Here is a 20481-nt window from a genome sequence, read left to right as displayed (position 1 = left end):
AGGCCTGGCTCCCGCCCCTGAATCTGAATAGCAATTCAATCTGAGTGTCAGACTAGTGGAGCACAGCAGACACTTTCATCTTATAATTGTAGCCTCCCAAGCTTATTATTTTACAAAGAAAAGTTTTTTTAAAATTAATTTAATGAATAAAATACAATTAAATATATTACATTTATTTCGTTTAAACACATTCCTTCTCTGCCTCAGCAGACAGCAAACACGGAGTAGGCTACACCTGACATTGTATTATTCCATTAGCCTACTTTTCCTGATGTTTTAGGTTTTTGCCGTGGTATCGTTTCAGTATCGGTATCGAGATATTTTTAGCAGGTATCGTATCAAAGTTGTAATTTTGGTATCGTGACACTATATGGTAGTCTGTCTGACATAACATGAATGATTCAGACCAATCACAATTTTAGTTAGTTTTAGTTGAGTTTTTAAATGATGATCAGCAGCCCTGCCCCGCCCCCGCTGGAAGGCGAGCACAAGTCAAATAAAATGAAAATGACAGAGAAAGGGGACGATTTAGTGGTTAAAAGAAAGTCAACGTCTGACATTTGGCGTTACTTCGGCTACCGAAAGGCTGATTTAACATCAAGCCTGGCGACAGCACAGGTAGCAATTAGCAAGATTAGAGAAGATGACGAGAACTAATCGGGGACTCCCATGTCTTGTTTTACATATCGCAAAAAAGTATATCGCTGCAATGTATGTTTTTGTCAATATCGTTCAGCCCTAGAATGATGTATCGATTTCAGCAGAAGCAACAGTTTATCAGAGGCAGTAGCCTAGCCTATGTGTTATTCTGATGTAGCTGTGGCAAAAACACTTGAGTAACTGCAGTTACAGCATACTGTAACAAATGGATAATGTGTTCACATCGAAGATTACTCAATGTGTGTGTGTGTGTAGCTAGTAGTGTACAATGTGTGTACGTGCGTGCGAATGTGGTAACCCAAACTTTCGTTTACAAAGCAAAGAACAGCAAATAATATTTCACTGGTCCAAGTTTAATCATTAAACCATAGTCCTTGTTTCAAAACAAACATGTTTGAAAACATACATTCTATACAACCCCCAACTCCCAAATTCATCGTGGCTATATACACGTGTACACAGCAATGTCAAAAGAGCCATGTATATTCTTAAAAACTATGGAAAATACATTTGATAAAATACAAAATGTGTAGCTTTTTAAAATAAATTTCCCTTTAGTGTTTACAAACTTGACAAAAAATAATATTCAACGGTAGATAAAATTGAATTAAGGGAGAAGGTTAAGGACAAACCAGCCTTGGTTGTATTGACCGCGGGATTGATCAACATAGGGCGCCTAGCCTAGGCTACTACATAAAGTCATTGGTTCTTGAGCTGGCTCAAATACACTTTCATTATGATACGGACCTATCAAACATACCAAACTCATGTAAAAAACAATTCAACCGGATTCATCGAGACGTAACATAACCAAAGCCTCTCGCCGGTTAACTTGTGGACAGTTGGAAGGCGTTACGGCGTAATTCCAGTCGTCTGACGAGGCTGGGGGGCTGGGTCACCTCGGCTGCCGCCATTCCGAGAAAGACCGGCCCGGGAGCGTCCGTACCGGTCTTTCTCGGAATGGCGGCAGCTGAGGTGACCGGCCTGATCTGAATGGGGCCCTTTCCTGTATTTCCGAAGAGAGAGGCGTCTTGATGTACGAGCGCGACTACGGCACGCCCACTCCCCCCTGGACAGAGGGAGTCCGTACCCCCCCAGTCCAAATCCTCACCAGCCACGGTTTAACCGACAGTCAAAAAGCGTGGGAGGGACAGGAGTCTTGGGATTAAAAAAAAAAAAGGCACATGGACTCTACCCCCCCCCCCCCCCCAACGTTCACAGTGTCAGAGCAGCAGCCCTTTCTCCTCACGGGAGCATCGGAGCACGACGCAGGAGACGAGGGCTGACAAAGACAAATACAGAGAGAAAGAGAGAGGGGGAGAGAGAGGGAGAGAGGCAGGGAAGATGGAAAGGTGGAGGGAGAGAGAGAGAGAGTGAATGAGAGAAAAGTCAATAAGCCAGACAGGGAAATTACATAACGGAGCAGCACTGGCAGGTCTTTCGCTTGGGCGCGTCCCCTCCCTGTCCCCTGGCGGGCGCGAGTGTCTCTGGGGGGGCCGCCGCCTCGGCCTGGGCCCCCGCTTGGGTCTGGGGGGCCTTGGAGGGGGACAGCAGGGGCTCCTGCTCCGCCGAAGCAGCCTCAGTCCGGGGCTCAGCCAGGGACACCTCCTGGAACTCCTGCCCGGGGAGGGGTGCTTCCGCCTGGGCCTCCGGAGCCGCCTCGCTCCCCGGGTCCCCCTGGCTCTCCGCCGCCACCGGCCGGGCGGCCTCTCCGTCCGCGTCGGGCCCGGGGGCGAGGGCGGGCGGCGCCTCGGAGTAGACGGGAACGGCCGCCACGGCGCCGTCCAGGGCCTCGGCGGCGGCGGGGGACTGCGGGTCAGGAGTCGCCGCCCGGACCTCCGTCTCTGGCGCCACTTCCTCCGTCCCTCCCTCTCCTTCTCCGCCCGCCCCCCCCTCTCCTTCTGCCTCTCCCGTCGCCGGGTCTGCTTCCATGGCGGCCCCTTCTTTCTCTTCTTCTTTCTCTTCTTTTTCTGCCTCTTCTTCTTCGTCTGGTCCCGTGGAAGCTTCCGGAACGGCCTCCGGTTCCGCCGCCTCAGCCTCCTCCTCTTCTCCGTCCGGGGACGGGCACCTGGGCTGCGGCGTCCCCGCCTCGCCCACCTCGCCCGACTCGCCCTGGGCCAGGGGCTCGTCCGCCGCCGCCTCCTCGCCTTCGTCCATGATGATCACCCGCTCCGCGCGCATCACGACCGCCCCTTCTTCCTCCTCCTCCATCTCCTCCCCCACCCCCTCCTCGCCATTCACCGGGAGCCGGCCGGGCTCCGCCTCCGAGAAGCCCAGGAACGTCAGGGTGACGGGGCCGTCGGCGGTGTCGATGGCGTCGACGAAAACGACGGCTGCGCCGTTGGTGCCGGGCCGCCCGTCCTCTCCCGAGGGGGCGTCCTGGGGGGCGGCCTCCCCCTCCCCCTCTCCTCTACCATTGGTCAGGGCGGCAGCGTCCTCCGATAGTGGGCTCAGGCTCTCGTCCACCTCCTCCTCAGCCTCCACTGCTGACAACACACATAACAACAACAACAACACGACCATAAGCTGCTGATGATTCAATAAGCGAAATCCCCATAGAGAGACAGAGAATAGAATTTCTTATTAAAGATACATCGTATAGAAACAGATCATGTAGAAAGTGAGCAGTAGAGAAAAAGAAATGGAAGACCCTCTAGGCGGTTACTCTGGTTAAGGAATGACATATGGAGTGACTGGTTATGGAGTGGGACCTGATCTCGCAAGCTCACATTCCGGACCGGTCTGGCCAGGCTCAATGTAAATCCGTTTGTGGTTCGAGTAAAATTTACTCGGGCCAATCAGTGTCCTGGGAGGGGGAACTGTTGGCAGCTGAGGGGCGAGGTTCGGGGTGCGACGACAGCCTATGACGATAGCCACAGGTGATATACGGTGATAGACAAATTGTTCATCCAACCACCTGCTGGGTATATTGCGCCTGCCCTTTTCCAAACCTTTTCCAAGGACGACTTCCCAGATGGTCCCGTGCAACAAACCAACTTGCGCGTCAGGCTAACTGACTATAGCTATTGTTATGAAGCCTCCCAAAAAAGCGGTTTGAGAGTCTCAATGACCTCTATGACCTCCACACACAGCCTCCTCTGCTGACGGGCGTCTCATGCACCATTAGCATAAATGCATAAGCACTCCGTCTAATTAGCATGCATGAATATTCATGCCCCGCACCCGGGACCTTCAGTGAGGCGTAGAGCCAGCCGGCTCTTGTGTCGCCTTATGGTACAACACGACGGATATAGACTGAGCGTTTTCCTCGCGGGAAAGAGGCCCTTCTCTAACGGGAGTTGTCTGAACGCCTCACCTGACTCCGCCTGATCTTGAGCCTGTCCGTTCTCCACGACGGGCCCCGGGGCCGAATCTGTGTGTGATGACAGACAGACAGACAGTCTTTCAATATCAAACACCTCCAGTACACGCTTCAATTACGGACCGGCCAGCTTTGAGCTACGGGGTCTCAGCTGTTTAGCCGGTGGGTCGGAAAGGAAAAAAAGAGAGGTGGACAAGCAAGGGAAACACCGCACACACACACACACACACACACACACCTGCACACACCAGAACGCAGATGGAAACAGTGCAGGTCAAAGATTCGGACTGAGAGAACAAATAGAAGCCGATGTAACGATGCGCTAATAGCACTGTAGCTGGCGGAACAGCTGTTGAAGACAGGTGGCAAAAAAGGCGTCCAGACCCCCGCCGCTAACAGAGGAAAGGTGACACCCACCTGCGCCGCTCTCCGCCACAGCCGGCCCGTCCTATTGGAGGAGGATACAGACAGAGGGAGGGGTTAGAGACTTCACTCAGAAAGAGACCAAACACTCCTGCTGCTCAGTTTCCCAAAACGTTTGGACGCGTGCCGGCGTCTGTTAACTGTGATGACTGTTTGGATGCGTGCTGTTGTCTTTTAACAGTGTTGGTTTTTAAATTAACTTTGATATTCCTTTTCAGCCCCCCACCCCCCTTCCCTCAAAAGGTTTTTGCCTCTTGCCAGGCCGCTATTGTAAATAAGAATGTGTTCATTTTATGGCTTGCCTAGTTAAATCAAGGTTAAATAATACTTTTTTCTCACATTTTTTAACATAGTCATACATTTACAGAATATATTCATGAGGGATAACCCCTGATTAATTATTATTGCATTCAGGCATTTTACACAGCCCACAAGGGGGAGCAAGTGAGCACAAGATCCACACTACCAAAATGGCACACTTAAGTCTTTAATTCCCAAAAGAATAAACATGCATATAGACAAACATGCTGTGGGTTTATGAAAACCACCGTTCAAAACCCCTCCGCCATCGTTACGTGACAAATGCACCCAGGCCTCGCAGTGGCGTCGCGCGATCAGGCCGCGGCAAACCTCCGAGGGGGGGGGGGGGGGGGGGGGCGAAACGTGACGAAAAGATCAAACGAGGCGGAGTCACAGAAGGAGAGCGTCTTTGTTCTGTCTAACTGAACGACGCTCGGGGGGGGGGGGGTATTCCTCGGGGGGAGAGAGACAATAACTGTGGTGGGCGGGTGTAAAGTGCCACATTGTTCACGCGGCGGTGGCCTCGCACAGTTCTAGAAGTTTCCGGCGCTTGCAGGAACATCAAAGCTACATTAAGAGGGAAATGAATTATTCATTCTCGAAAGCGCCGTGCGGGAAAGGCGGCTGACCGCCTTGTTTGACAAGTACGGCCCTGTATGTATGTGTGTGTGTGTGTGTGTGAGAGAGAGAGAGAGAGAGTGTGTCTTACTCACAGTTTGGCCATCCTCCATCTGCTCTGTGAGCTTCTCTTCCTCCTCCGCCAGCCGCTGACTCTCTGTCTGCAACCTGACACACACACGCGCGTGTGCACACACACACACACACACACACACACACACACACACACACACACACACACACACGTGAATATCCCTTAATATCCAGTAATGATCACTAGCTGGGAATCTGGTGACCTTGTGTCTATCCGTGTGATATTACTATGGCTAGTGAGAATGAGGTATATTGTGAGAGATTGCGTATTAGGTGTGTGTGTGTGTGTGTGTGTGTGTGAATGAGGTATACTCTGAGAGACTGCGCATAAAGTGTGTGTGTGTGTGTGTGTGAATGAGGTATACTGTGACAGAATGTGCATGAAGCAAAGAGTGTGTGTGCATGTGTGTGTGTGTGTGTGTATGTATGTGTGTGTGTGTGTGTGTGTGTGTGTGTGTGGTCCTACTGGTCTATGCGTTGCTCTATCTCCTGGGCCTGGGAACCCCAGAGGGGCGAGCGAGGACTCTGGGTGTCCATGGAGGAGGGGGACAGGGGCGGAGCCTCCATCAACCACTGGTCCCTCAGAGACTTCCTCTGGAGGATGGAGAGATGGAGGAGAGAGGGAGAGAGAGGGAGAGAGAAGGAGAGAGAAGGAGATATAGAGAGAGCGGGGGATAGAGAGAGGGAGAGAGAGAGAGGGGGAGAGAGAGAGGGGGAGAGATAGAGAGAGGGAGAGAGAGAGAGAGAGGGAGATGAAGCAGAGAAAGAGGGTGGATAAGGGTGAGAGAGTGAGAGAGAAAGAGGGAGGGAGAGAGAACGACAGCGAGTTAGAGAGAGAGAGAGAGAGAGAGAGAGAGAGAGAGAGTCCCATTAGACCATGAGCCCGAACACTCAAGTCAAGCACAGACAGACGAGGTGCACTCGCCCCCACGCTAACGCTGCAGGCTGCTGCCCTATCACGCTCCGTTGTGCCCACCGGTGGTCGTGACCTTTCCGCCCCCCCTCCAGGCGGCCCTGGGCGCTCCCTGGCTTCCCTCTCCTTTAACGCTCAGAGCCTGTTAAGATCGCTCCGTCTCAAGTGCTGACAGGTGTCCCCGCAGACCACGCCCCCCCCCCCCCCCCCTCCCCGACAAAACTTTCACAGGAAACATTACTTCCCCTTTCACTCTCCCTCCCCACTCTCTGCCTGTTCTTCTCTCTCTCTTTCTCCCTCCCTCCCTACGTCTCTCCCTCTCTCCCTCCCTCCACTCTCGTCTCCGCCCCCTCGTTCTGACTCCTCCTCTTTCGCCACCCCCCGCCCCCTGGTCGTCTGTCACCAGCCCGCCCCCGGGAGGAAGTGCGCAGTGAGCGCTTCCTTCCTGGCGCTGCGGAGGCCGTGGCGGGCGCCGAACTGTACGGAGAAGCCACGTCGCCGCCGCCGCCCCCCCCCGGGGCCTAATATCGCGCTGTCGCAGAATCCGGCGATGTGTGTGTGCGTGCGTACGTGCGAGACAGAGAGAAAGAGCGTGTGTGTGTGTGTGTGTGTGTGTGAGAGAGAGCGTGAGAGAAGGCCTTCAAACACCTCTATCGCAAACAACCTGGATAAATAAAGCTTATATATAATACAATGTGCATTGATTGGCAAAGTCAAAACAAATAAACTAGACTAGGCCTCATTAAAAGCGCGCCTGGGTAATCCAAGGGGGCAGGTTTCAGCCAATCTTCCTGCTGTCGGCGCTAGCGGATCTCCAGCTCTGTTATTAAAGATCTGCCGGCCCGATACGGCGAGGTGGTGGCCCGCCGGTGACCTCACAGGAAGTTTAGAAAGCGCCGGAGAGAAGCAGAGAGAGAGAGAGAGAGAGAGAGAGACGCAGAGCGACGAAGGAGGCCGAGACAGAGCGGGGTCTGTTCGGGGTTAGACGGGAGGGACAGGGGAGTTCTTGTGGTGCCCAAGCGTTAGCCGTTAGCGGTTAGCAGCGCCGCGGCCCTACGCTAGGGAAGTGTGGGGAAATGCCTCAGGGAGGCGTGGCCACCTGAAACAGTTTAGTAGCCATTATCTTGCAGGGAGGAGAATGGATCAGTGTTTGGCGTCGCGCGAAGTGGACGATGCTGTGGGTGGGAGATGTGGTCGAAAGCGCGCACACACACACAAACACACACACAGATAGCCTGGACACGGGCGCGCACACACACTCGCCAGGAATGCGGCCCCGGGGCCGTGTAGCACAGCATGCTTAGGAAACGGGGGGAACGCCAATCTGGAAGTGGTGTGAAAACAATTGAGTGGTGGGGAGGGGGGGGGGGTGTGGGGGGTGCACGCAAACACGCACATAAAACTCATTTCAGTAAGGGAAGAGCAGCCTTCCTGCCGGGATTGGCCGATTCAGGAAGGGTGTGTGTGTGTGTGTGTGTGTGTTCTCAGAAACGGGGGTGGGATGTGTTCGTCGGAATGGAATTTGGAAGGGAACTGCTCGCTAGCCGGCTGGACTAAACTGGCCGCGCAAAACTAAGGGGAGCTCTTTTTTCGCAGAGGTGTGCGAGGGAGATGCTGGAGTTTTGGCGTGTGTGTGATAACTAATGTGTTTGTGTTTGGATGTGCGTGTGGATGTGCGCGTGTGTGTGGATGTGCGTGTGTGTGTGTGTGTCAAGACCTTGAGCTGCTGTAGCCTCAGTCTCTCGTCCTCCATGTCCCTCCTAGCTCGCTCCTGCTCCTCCTGCAGACGCCGCTTCTCCTGAGATAGAGAGAGAGAGGGAGAGGGAGAGGGGGAGAGAGAGAGGAAGGGAGATAGAGAGGAAGGGAGAGAGAGGGAGAGAGATAGGGAGGGAGAGAGAGAGAGAGGGAGAGAGAGAGGAAGGGAGAGAGAGAGGGAGGGAGAGATTGGGAGGGAGAGGGAAGGTGAGGGAGGGAGAGGGAGAGAGAGAGAGAGAGAGATGGAGAGAGAAGAGGAGGAGGTTGGGAGTGGGGACAGGACAGGAAGGAACACCTGGTCACACACCTGTCACAGAAGCCAGGTTACCACGGACACGGGGTGGCCCCTGCACGACAGTCCCGGAGACGCACGTCTCCATGGAACCGGGCGGTGTGTTTTACCGCGTCGAGGGAGACCCTGGCTCGCCAAACTGCACCCTGGGTAAATTATTCAGTAGCCTCGGACAGCTCGGGGACCAGAGCTTAGTTTCCATGGTGTGTGTGTGTGTGTGTGCGTGCGTGTGGACTCACAGCGATCGCCTGCAGTCTCTGTTGGTACTTCTCCGCCTCGTCCATCCTCCACCTGTGACACCAGACAGGGTAAAGGTCAATAGGTCAATAAGGGTAAGGAGGTCAAAAAGTAGCATTCCAGATTCCCAAGGCCCTTGCATGAGCATCATCTGGATTCCTCCCTGAATCTATTTACTTGCCTCTCCTTAATGTCACCCTAGTCTTGCCTTCCCCTTGTGACAAGGCCCCTGGCACCCACACGCAAATTACAGAACTCACTCCTAGCCGACAAGCCAAACGGGACAATATTTGACTTACCTAACGGGTATGTGTGTGTCTGTGTGTGTGTGTGAGTGAGAGAGAGAGGGTACAGCCAGAGGCAAGAAACAAGCTAATGTGTTCACACTGTAGGCTACTACCGTACAAAACTCTACTTAACACAACCTAGTCGGCGAAGATCTCGGCCTCGAACTAACCGGCGCGAGCCCTCATTGGCCGACACACACCCTATCCCCCGCCCCTTTTGAAACAGAGCCGTCTACAGCGTTCAGGATCAGGCGTTCTCTCGCGCGTGAGCCTCAGACAGTCTGTTGAACGCCGACGTTATGGTTGGGTGGAGTTGTCCATGGCCCGTCCTCTGAAGCGGTAGCTCTTCATCAAGCGCTCATATTGCTCTCGCTCTACAGAAGGACAGGAACGCCAGTGAAGCGCCGCTCCCTTTAATGATAAAAGGGAAGGACCTTGAAACCGGGAGCGCCCCGTTTAATCCACAGACTGTCTGTCCCTGAGGACGACTTCCAAGCGTCTGGCTACCGATTTACGCAAAAGTCACCTGTCGTTTCCCCCTCCCCGGAAGCGTGGGGGGAGGGGGGGGGCACTGAAGACCCAGCCACGGAACAAAAAGAATATTCTATCCCTGCCCGGAGAACACGGGATGAGTCGCCGCGTAACGACCCCCTCTCTACATGGCTCATCAGCTTGCTTCGCTCGGACTAGTGAACGCTCGTCTCAGAGATCCCTGATGTTTTCAAGCATTGAGGGGGCTATGGCAGGTTAAGGGCTATACGACAACTTATAGAGGGGCTATAGAGGGCTATGACAGCTTATAGAGGAGCTAACCATCTTATAGGGGGCTATGGCAGCTTATAAAGGGGATATCCATGGTGTAGGTGGGCTATGGGAGCGTACAGGGGGCAGGTTGTAACATGGCAGCTTGCCAGTTCTAAGCTATCTCAGCACGCTGTGAGTCCGTGGGGAGCCGTGTCTCCTCGGGTTCCATCAGTTCGCCCAGAATAGTGTAGACAAACAAGCAGGCTTTGAAGAGGAGCATTGTGAGGCTCCCTGAAGAGACACACACATACACACACACGCACACACAAACACACACACACACACACACACACACACACACACACACACACACACACACACACACACACACACACACTCTGATAATGATGATACACAGGAGAGACGGAGAACAAGAGAAAGAGAGAGATAAGAGATTGAAGAGAGTGAGACATGAGAGGGGGAGAGTGAGAGGGGGAGAGTGAAAGGGGGAGAACGAGAGAGAGACAGAGAGAGAAAGACGTGAGAGAGAGGGAGAATGAGAGAGAGAGAGAGAGAGAGAGAAAGACGTGAGAGAGAGGGAGAATGAGAGAGAGAGAGAGAGAGAGAGAGAGAGAGAGAGAGAAAGACGTGAGAGAGAGGGAGAATGAGAGAGAGAGAGAGAGAGAGAGAGAGAGAGAGAGAGAGAGAAAGACGTGAGAGAGAGGGAGAATGAGAGAGAGAGACAGAGAGAGAGAGAGACACACACGTGAGGGAGTATAAATCTAGAGCTATGCAGGGAGACAGAGGCAAAGTCAAAGTCAGAGCAAGACGGTGAGGTCAGAGGGGGTCGAAGGTCAAGGCAATGAAGGCAAGACGTGCCGTCCTGTACAGAGAGCCGGTTGTCTGGGACTACAGCCTCTCGGGTGCAACGGACCGACTCCCCTCCACGCCCCCCCCCGGAAGGTTGCCGCGGCAACCCGTGTTCTGTGCTCTGTAAATGCGCCTCGCCAATAAGACGTAAACATTTTATCGTCTCGTTGAATGAGGTCGGGAAGAATTTTTACGGCTCACATTTTCGGCTCCCGGGTGAACTGGTTCTTTGCTTCCCTCTGGAATATGTAGGGGTGGGACCTACCAACCCCCCCCCCCCCCCCCCCCCCCCCCCAACTGCTCTCTGTAAAGCGCATTGTGTTGCCTCTGTGTATGAAATGCGCTATACAAATAAAGTTTGATTTGATTTAATTTAGTGTGTACGAGTGTGAATACAGTATATGCAGCATACACACACACACACACAACTATATTATGAGTGTTGAGTGCGTTTGTTGTATATATTGTATGGGAACGCACAGAGGCCTACTCCTCCACACGCATAAATGATACATTCTCTCTCTTTCTCTCACATTCTCTCTCCTTCTCTCACATTCTCTCTCTTTCTCTCACTCCCCTTGCTGTGGCCCCCTCGGTGGCTAGCGCTAGGTAGCTAACGGCTGGCCTGGCTTTAGTGTAAACACTGCTAGCGTCTCAGTGTGAAAGAATGTATATTTGCCCTGTGGGGGAGCCATGAGGGGACGCCTGCTTTCTGCTAGCCTAGCGCTAGCGATGTGGGAAACAGATGGTAGCATGCTAGCGGGGGTCGGGAGAGGAGGAGGAGGAGGAGAAGGAGGAGGAGGAGGAAGAGGAGGGGGATTTATACATGGCTGTACGGAATCATTTAAGATGCAGACAAACTGGCGGTGTGGTGCGCACGCGCACACACACGCGCACACACACAAACACACACACACAGACAACCTCCTCTACACACACGCGAGCACGCATGCCACAAACAGACTACAACATACCTGTGACATGACTCATCAACAGTCACAGATAGCTGTGGCTAGACATGCCCTTCGTAACACACACACAAACACACGCACGCACACACACACACACAATGGCATTACTATGCGTGTAATCTCACACAGCTGTCATACATAGCTGTGTCATTGTTGCTCCAGTTAGAAACACATTGGTCTGGTTTCCTGGACACACACTAAGCTGAGAATATTCTCTCTACTACAGCACACACGTCAGCGGAGATTCTCCTAAGAGCCTGGTAGTTATAGATCCACTAGGCTTCCTGTGTCCTAACCCAATCTTCTGCCCAAAATGTCAAAATCAGAGTAGAACTAAGAAGTTTAACAAAGAACAGCTGGTTGAGCTTCTTCTAAGTTCAAGTGAGTCCAAGCTTAGCAAGCTGTACACAGTATGTCAGTGTGCGGGCTAATACTGGGTGACAACAGACAATATGGGTTGTTATGATAGGCCAAGTCGCTGCAGGGTCGAGGGCCGAGGATCGTGATTGGCTAGGCCGCGCTGTGACATACTAGTAGATAGGGGGGGAAAAAAAACTAAAAAACAACGACACTGACCAGCCATGCGCACCCTGACGCAATTACTCCACCGACGGCAACGCGACACAACAGTTCAGTCCACTCGGATGTTCACAGAATGCTTCTGCTCCATTTCTTTGTCTTCTCGATCATAAAGCGTATGCGCGCGCACACACGCGCACACACACACACGCGGCCTTGGCGCACACACATGCAGCATTTTGTTCCACGCGCCACCTCCAGTGCAGTTTAACTGATGTTATCGAGCGCAACTAGACTGCCGTTATCTTGTGAGATTAGAGCGAGCGGGGCCAGAGCCAGGAGTCAGAACAAGGCAGGCATCAAGGCTGTTTCACCCTCTGACCTCACCCTGTCTATCTGCTGCCATACTCTCTATAGTCAGTTAGTATAGTCTCTTGAGAGTATGGAAGAGTATTAGAGTGGAGGAACTTCAGAGTCCACAACATTGGGGACTTGCCGTCATGGCGGCTGACTTAATCCTGTTGAAGTGTGTAACCGAGTCTTGAAGTCAGTGGGCTGAGGGTGGCCTGGAGGCCTAGTGTGTATCTGTGTGTGTGCGTGTGCGCGTGCGTGGGTTGCGTTTCCACCAAAGTCAGTCATTCTTGTGGGAACGGAGGACCGAGGCCAATGCCACTGGAAATGGAAGCGGACGTTTGGAGCGGAAAACAAGACAGGAACACAGGCCGCCGCCGTCCTTCAAGACGGCCAATGGCAACAACCCTGACCTCTGACCCCCCCCCCACCATCTCCGGCCCACCAATCACAAAATGAGTTCCTGGAAAGAGCTCGGCGTGTGCGTGATTCAGCCGAGGGAGCGATCAATGCAACTCGGAAAAGCGATTTGTTAGCGAGTGCTTTTTCATCACCGATTGATTTTCAGCTGCTTCACTGATGCCTCAGACAGAATCACACAGCAATCTATTAGAGACTGTCGTGTGGGGGTTCGGACGTTGATATATTGGTAATGTGTTTGTGTGTGTGTGTGTGTGTGTGTGTACACAGTATGATAGGAGTTTATTATTAGGCATGTGACGGGGAGCATGGGTACGTGTTTGAGCATGCGTGTATATACAGGTATGTGTGTAGTGTGTGTGTGTGTGTGTGTGTGTAGTGTGTGTGTGTGGTATTGGAGGAATCTGAAGCATTTTGGCTGGAACAGCACCAGTAGCACACAGCCAAGTTTCGTTGAGTGACAGACAGGGGTCGGGGGGGATGAAACCGCTGCATTCCTACATGTGCGTGTGTGTGTGTGTGTGTGTGTGTACCAATGTTTGTGTGTGTACCACTGCCACCATCACAGCTTCACAGAGCAAGCAGTAGCAGACTGGGAGTGTGTTAGGGATTACTTAAGTAAACCCATCACGGTAATAATCCATTACCTTACAAATGGTAGCATGAACACACACACACACACACACACACACACACACACACACGTGTACACACACTGAATTCTGCATGTGGGAAGAACACATCAAAACACTTTCACTTGATGATGCAAGGTACAGTAAGTAATGTGACATTTATCCCTTTAGGGCTGTATAAAGAGCGAGCCAGGGGTGGATCAATGTCCTCTCTGTCCACACACACACACGCGCGCACACACACACACACACACAATAGCGTCTCTGTTTGACGAGGAGCAGGTCCTACTCAGCCTCCACCCAGCTAAGCCCGCCATATCCTCCCCTGGTGCAGTCGTGGAATACACACACACACACACACTATTGCGCGCACACACCCTGACTACTTCCCTGATCCCTCACCCCTGGGGGGCTGGACTGAACCATTCTACATTTCTGTTGGGGAGGGGGGGGGGGGGGGGGGTCATTAGAGCCTTGTGTGCGACACTGACTGGTTCATGAGGTCTCATATCTTATTTTAGGCATTTATCTCCTCGGGAAATGTGGGAGTGTGTGTGTGTGTGTGTGTGTGTGTGAAATAAAGTGCGAGTGTGAGCCACTGGTGTTACACAATGATTCTAGGAATGCAGAGAGTGTGAGGAATTCTGTTAGGGTGTGGGTTACCACTTACCAGGGAGGGCTGCTGGATGGGGTGGTTGGGGGAGGGAGAGAAGGATAGAAAGAGAGAGAGAGAGAGAGAGAGAGAGAGAGAGAGAGCACCGAATTGTTGGAGAAAGAGGCACAAATACAGGTGGAGAAAGAGACAGCGGTAGAAAGAAGAATATTGGAGAGGAGGGGGGGGGGGGGGGAGAGAGAGAGAGAGAGAGGGAGGGAGGGGAGGGGAAGGTTGGGGAGACAAAGAGGGTGGAACTGAAACGGGGGACACAGGTTGAGACACCTGTTCTGACGAGTCCAGACAGCGCACCTTGGGCTGTCTCACAGCGTAAACATACTGTCATCCTGTCACGAGCTGTCAATAGCCTCTCTCTCCGTCGTCCACACACAAGCCCACACACACACACACACACACACACACACACACACACACACACACACACACACACACACACACACACACACACACACACACACACACACACACACACACACACACACACACACACACACACACACACACACACACACAAAAGAGACTTTGAGAAGGTCAAAAAGGGCCAGAGCACCGTCATGCTGCTATCAGAGTCCGACTTACAATCTCTGGGCAGAGCCTAGTCACTCGCTATGCTATCTCTCTCATTTGACCTCCTTTCTGATAGAAACTATTTTCGTCTTTTCTCTAATGACTTTTCTGAGTCACCTCCACACACGGAACCGCTTGGATACTGCAGTGTGTGACATGTAATAGCTTGCTTCAGTGGATTCCCTGTGTCTGTGTGTGTAAAGTATTAGCGGGCGCGCACACGTGCGCGCGAGTGAGTGTGTTTGTGTGCCATCTCAAACAGGTTTGGAGAGGAATGCAGGACTGGTGTAAACCGCACTCGGCTCATTCTCACTGCTGGGCTCAGACCACAAGCTTGAATGTTCCTGGGGGCCTGGCAGCAAAGCAAGCAGCTACGCTAGCATGAAGCTACGCTAGCATGAAGCTACGCTAGCATGAAGCTACACTAACAAGAAACTAAGCTAACATTAAGCTACGCTAACCTGAAGCTAAGCTAGCGTGAGGTGAGCTTAGTAGTAGAAGATCACAATTAAGATAAACAGCACAGATAATATGAAGCTATGCCTAAACAAATTCCACACAGGTATTTCAATTTACCCTGAGCACACATCACAACATCAAGCTAAAACCCAAATGAGCATACTCCAAATTAAAAGTTAAAGTAGTGGAAAGAAGATAAACAGCACAGATAATATTAAGTTATGCCTAAACAAATTCCACACAGGTATTTCAATTTACCCTGAGCCCACATCACAACATCAAGCTAAAATCCAAATGAGCACTAACTCCAAATTAAAGTAAAAAAAAAAAGTCAAAGTAGTGGAAAGAAAAGCAGTCAATCATTCTCTCCAGTTATGCTGAGTCACCTCGCAGCTTCAGCTGTAGCCACGATAAATGTTTAACTTCACATTATCACAGAGGACAAACACACTCGCATTCCAGCTCCTAGAAGAGAAAACTAAGAGATAACATCCTCTCTCTCTCTCTCACAACACACACACACACACACACACACACACACACACACACACACACACACACACACACACACACACACACACACACACACACACACACACACACACACACACACACACACACACACACACACACACACACACACACACACACACACACACACTCTTTCTCTCCGGGATTACATCAATGACGAGACAGGACCTGCAGTCTATCATTAAAGTTGAAAGTACATCCATTGGGGTGGTGGTGTGATGTACAAAAACCTTGCCGTCAGAGGCCTGGGCTCGGACCTGGGCCACAGCCGTTGTGATCTGTGGACTGAGACCCTGTGAGTCGTCCCGGGTCATGTCAAGACGGTTCAATAATTACATTACATTATATTACATTACAGTCATTTAGCAGACGCTTTTATCCAAAGCGACTTGCATTTAACATGGGTAGACAGGTGAGGTGAGTGTAATACTACTCACCAGAACTCAAGTGCATCTCGTTTTTAAACGAGTGACGAAGAGCATAATCTAGTGCTAAAGCTAAAGTGCAAGAGTAGCAAAATATAAATACAGTAGGCGCTTAAGAGGGATGATCCTGGTAATGCTTCTTGAAGAGGCGAGTTTTGAGCCTGCGGCGAAAGATGGGCAGCGACTCTGCTGTCCTGACGTCAGCGGGCTGCTCGTTCCGCCACTACAGAGAAGAGCCGCGGGCGCATCGACCGCAGGGGCAATTCATGCCGGGTCAAAGGGCACGGAGACGTCCCGTAGTGCATCACTGTTGGGGTGCAGTGTGTACTGGGTCAGCAGAACGACCAGGGAGGAACAGGGTCGGGAAGGGGGGTTCTTTAGAATACGTTGGCATCTCTTTGGCAATGTTAGCTCCCTTCAGACTCCCAACTAAGCCTTGTCAACACGCCGGGGCCATAAAATCATCTTGTTGAACGACGTATACGGCGTGACCGAGATTATTAAAGAACGCCGAGCAAAGGTTATCTGCCCGACCGTCTGCCCGACCGTCTGCCGACGTCGCAACCGCGACCTTGGGCGTGCGGAGGGAGGGAGGGACAGAAGAGCAGACGGACACCCGAGAACAATCCTCCACGGTAACGTCCAAATGTGGTGCCCGGCCGTCACGCCGGCTGCACTGATTAAGAGCAACGGCTACGAGGGAGCGCGCGATCACGCGGGCGGTTAGCGAGACATGCAAATCCGATTCAAATCACGCCGTGTCTTGGACAATGGTCTACGAGTTGTGCAGAGCTACGGCCGAGAGGAAACTGCATAGTGGGTAATAAAAATGAAAAAGAGACTGCGGTTAAGTCAACGGAGTGAGAGGTAGACAGGGGGCGGCCGCCATGGCGGCACCGTGCCATGACAACCCTCGGCATCATGGTAACTGCTGGATGGGAATGCCAACTGCTCAAAAAAAGAAAAAAAGAAAAACTCATTCACAAACCCAGCTCCGGTCTGCACCGCAAAGCTGAGAGCGGTGCCTGCGAACGTGCCGGCGGGCTTAACTACGAACGCAATTTAAGGTTAGATAAACACCGTTACGTCAATTTATGGCCGACAAAGTCCATATGACCGCAGGCAGTAGCTTCCTCAGCGCAGCCAGAGGATAATGAAGGACCGACTAAATGCTTAGGCCTCTTCTGACATGACTAAAGGTTGCTCTTCGTAGGCTACCATTTCCTTGTTTGTTTATTCTCCACAGACCATTACCTTCACACCAGTAATGTATTATTTAAGACCCTCTCATCCTCGTCTGGTTGATTTATGCGTCCGTGGGAACATCAGGGAGGAGTTTTATGGAAGTAAACTGTTTTTGCCCTCTAACGATTCTTTCACTGTCAGCTAGAGTTTCTCAGGCGTGAGTTAAAAGAACAAAGATGACTCCGGACAGCTTGAGACACACACACAACACACACACACACTATGTAAACTGTACCATCTCGAGTTCGCCTTAGCGTCCTGGAAAAACTTGAGACACAAAGATTGTGCGGCAACAGGAGATGGCAGACACGGGTAGATTCGCCACACAACAACGCCCACGCACTCCCAGACGGCTTCTTTAACCCCTGGGGGAGTGGGCGGAGCCTGAGGCTCAGGGTTCAGGTATGACACACTGACATAATCCAGATCCTAGTACCCCTGGGGTGGGGAGGAGGGGGTCATATCTGTAGAGCAGGAGCATCAAGACTCATCTGTCAAAATGATCGCGGCCAGTTAAGGTCTCTCGTCGATGTTACATAAGGGAGACGTCCAAGATTCCCACAGGGCAGAACCAGAGAAAGAGAGAGGGAGGGAGAGAGGGATGGAGAGAGAAAGAGAGGGAGGGAGAAGGAGAGAGAGAGAGAGGGGGAGAGAGAGAGCCCAGGGCGATGTGGCAGTGAGGAATTTCCCTCCAGCACAAGACGCATCCATCAGCTAGTCAGGAGAGAGATCTCATCACTCCATTGTTTTCCCCTTCTCCCTCCCCCCTCTCTCTCTCTCTCCTATCTCTTCTATATTATCTCTTCTCTCTTCAGTGTGACTGCCAGATAAAATAAAACATCGAACTGATATGCTTCTACGGACTCTACAGCTTCCTTCAGTCTTATCTTTCTGGTGAACCCTCTCTTCCTCCCTCTCCCTCTCACACACACACTGGACACGCATTTCAGCGCGGGCATCGCGAAAATCAGACCTCGATGCAAATGACTTAACACGCGCGCCGTCACTCTAACAACGAAACACGCTACATTTCACATGGAGCGGCGAGATCAACAGCCAGGCCGAGCACAGACGGTTGGTACACAACCACCTCTCTCTGCAGCCCTGGTAGCCTTAAAACACCGGGTTAAAACACCTGGTTAAGAACTTAAAAGAGCGTGAAGCCGATGCACTTTCCTGAGTCGAGGGGGTGCAATTGTTGTGCGTGCCCAGAGGTGTGGTGCCCTCAGGATTCACAGAGGCTGTCAAGAGCCACCATGTGTATGTGGCTGCAAAGCAAACCTGTTTTTTTCTGGGTGTACCAGTATGCGCATGATCTCTGGGTTGTGGTGTGTGTGTGTGTGTGTGTGTTTGTTGTACACAGTATGTTTGTGTGACGTAAAGGAAAGTTATACAGTAGTATTGCGTGTGTGTGAGTGAGTGAGTGAGTGAGTGAGTGAGTGAGTGTGTGTGTGTGTGAGTGAGTGAGTGAGTGTGAGTGAGAGAGAGAGAGAGAGAGAGGGAGGGGGGGGTCGATCTATCAAAGCGAAAGATGGGCAAAGTTGTCCAATCACCCCTGACTAATACCATATTGTACATAACTAAGAGCACCTCTTTGCCCTGTGCAAAAGCCATGTTCAGTATGCAGACAGGTCCTTCAGTGGATTTACTTCCATAAAAAGTAGACTCAATACACCTAGCTGGCTGATCCTATGATTCATAATTCAAACTATCTCTGCTTAGAGAATTGGCTCGGTTTTGTTTTGGAAAATGCTTTAGCCAAGCAAGCACCCGACAGCTGTCGCCCTAGCATAGGATCACACTTGGCCACGAGTTGGCACACGCTCAAAAGGTGTCAACGTTTTCAGGCACACAAGAAAATGACACATTCTTGACTAAAACAAATTAGCACAACTCGGGGAAAATAAATACATTTTGCAGACACTTACCTGGCTCACTGTGGCCACTTGGTGTTGTGGTTCCAATCAGATATGAAAAACGAAACCAGGCAAAAACTGTCGTGACGTTAGACTATAAAGTTGTAAAATAAAACGAACGTCGGAGGGAAAACGTCCTACGTTGACGTTGAAAATGAAATGGCAGATAACATTCACCTAGGCAGCCGAACACCTGGACACTCGCCGCCCTTGTAACGCAAAGTTCGTCACATTAATTAAAAGTCCTTAAAATGACAAGGTGTGCAAAGTTCTTACAAAGCGTAACCCCAGTGGCGAGGAAATAGCCCGGATTCCTCGCCGAAATTATTTGTAGTCACTTTCCGCTCCTTTCGAAGACGATGCGCGTCCAGAAGTCCCAGCAGCGCAGCCTGGGTTCGGTTACCTGACTCGAGGGCTCCCGCATGGAGCCGCCCCTCTTTCTCACGCTACGAGTTTCCTGTGTCGTTCCTGCTTTCTGACTCTAGGGGGAACTGACTCGAGCAACAGGTAAAGCAAATACAATTTGCAAAGGAAATACAGTTTGACCGTTATAAAATATGGTCCGGCTAGACGCTGTACCAGAGTAGGCTAAATTGGAAAGTTACTTTGTTTGTTTGACCAACTTTTAGAGCTCATTTGCGGCACTTAAAGTAGTCTTGAAACTCCTCATCATTTCTAATGCAAGTAGGACCTACTGCATACTCATGTTCTGGCTTAGGCTAATTGTGATTATGAGCTGCCAATTATGAACTTTGGTAAATGTATGCTACATCTCTTGAGCAAAAGTAATAACATTTCCCCATAATTTACATTTGGCATTAATCTTTATTGCTCTATTCGCTGAAATCTGATGAATTCGTCATGCACAAACTCAGAAGAAACGTCAAGAGAATGTTCTTGGCTGTGGTTCACAGTTACTTAACTGGAATGGGAACCAAGTGAATCGGCCTACTTCTGAAGAACAGAGAACTGCAGGAGTCCTCACATCGAGAGCCAAACACTGCAGGCACATACTTACTCATATCACTGCCCATACCTTCACTGTTCTCAAGGATTCAAGGATTGTGGGATTCTGTGGTGTGTGTATGTGTGTGTGTGAGAGAGAGAGAGAGAGAGAGAGAGAGAGGTGTGTGTGTGTGTGCATGTGAGAGAGAGGAGAGAGAGAGAATGAGTGAGTGTGTATATGAGAGAGAGAGGTGTGTGTGTGTGTGCATGTGAGAGAGAGGAGAGAGAGAGAATGAGTGAGTGTATATGAGAG

The 20481-nt window shown here is 51.3% G+C and overlaps 1 protein-coding gene across 3 annotated transcripts; it reads right to left on the bottom strand.

The window, feature by feature from the left end:
- Positions 1-1887: 1887 nt before the first annotated feature.
- Positions 1888-19581, bottom strand: LOC311311148 (uncharacterized protein). 3 transcript variants are annotated; one of them, XM_084440796.1, is made up of 8 exons: positions 19236-19581; positions 8616-8667; positions 8047-8127; positions 5883-6010; positions 5419-5491; positions 4400-4430; positions 3977-4033; positions 1888-3146 (listed from the first exon to the last, which is right to left on the bottom strand). In XM_084440796.1, the coding sequence occupies exons 2-8, from the start codon at positions 8658-8660 to the stop codon at positions 2071-2073; spliced, it is 1491 nt and encodes a 496-aa protein (XP_084296922.1). In that variant the 5' UTR covers positions 8661-8667; positions 19236-19581; the 3' UTR covers positions 1888-2070. The 3 variants fall into 3 exon arrangements, with proteins under 3 accessions (XP_084296922.1, XP_084296924.1, XP_084296923.1); XM_084440798.1 differs by having other exon boundaries at positions 1888-3143; XM_084440797.1 differs by lacking the exon at positions 19236-19581 and adding an exon at positions 12062-12135.
- Between the last annotated feature and the right edge of the window lie 900 nt (positions 19582-20481).

This window comes from Borostomias antarcticus, assembly GCF_949987555.1.
Source record: "Borostomias antarcticus genome assembly, chromosome: 7".
Classification (NCBI taxonomy): Eukaryota; Metazoa; Chordata; class Actinopteri; order Stomiiformes; family Stomiidae; genus Borostomias; species Borostomias antarcticus.
The sequence above is the reverse complement of the archived record's forward strand: the minus strand, read 5'-3'. Positions and strand labels throughout refer to the sequence as shown.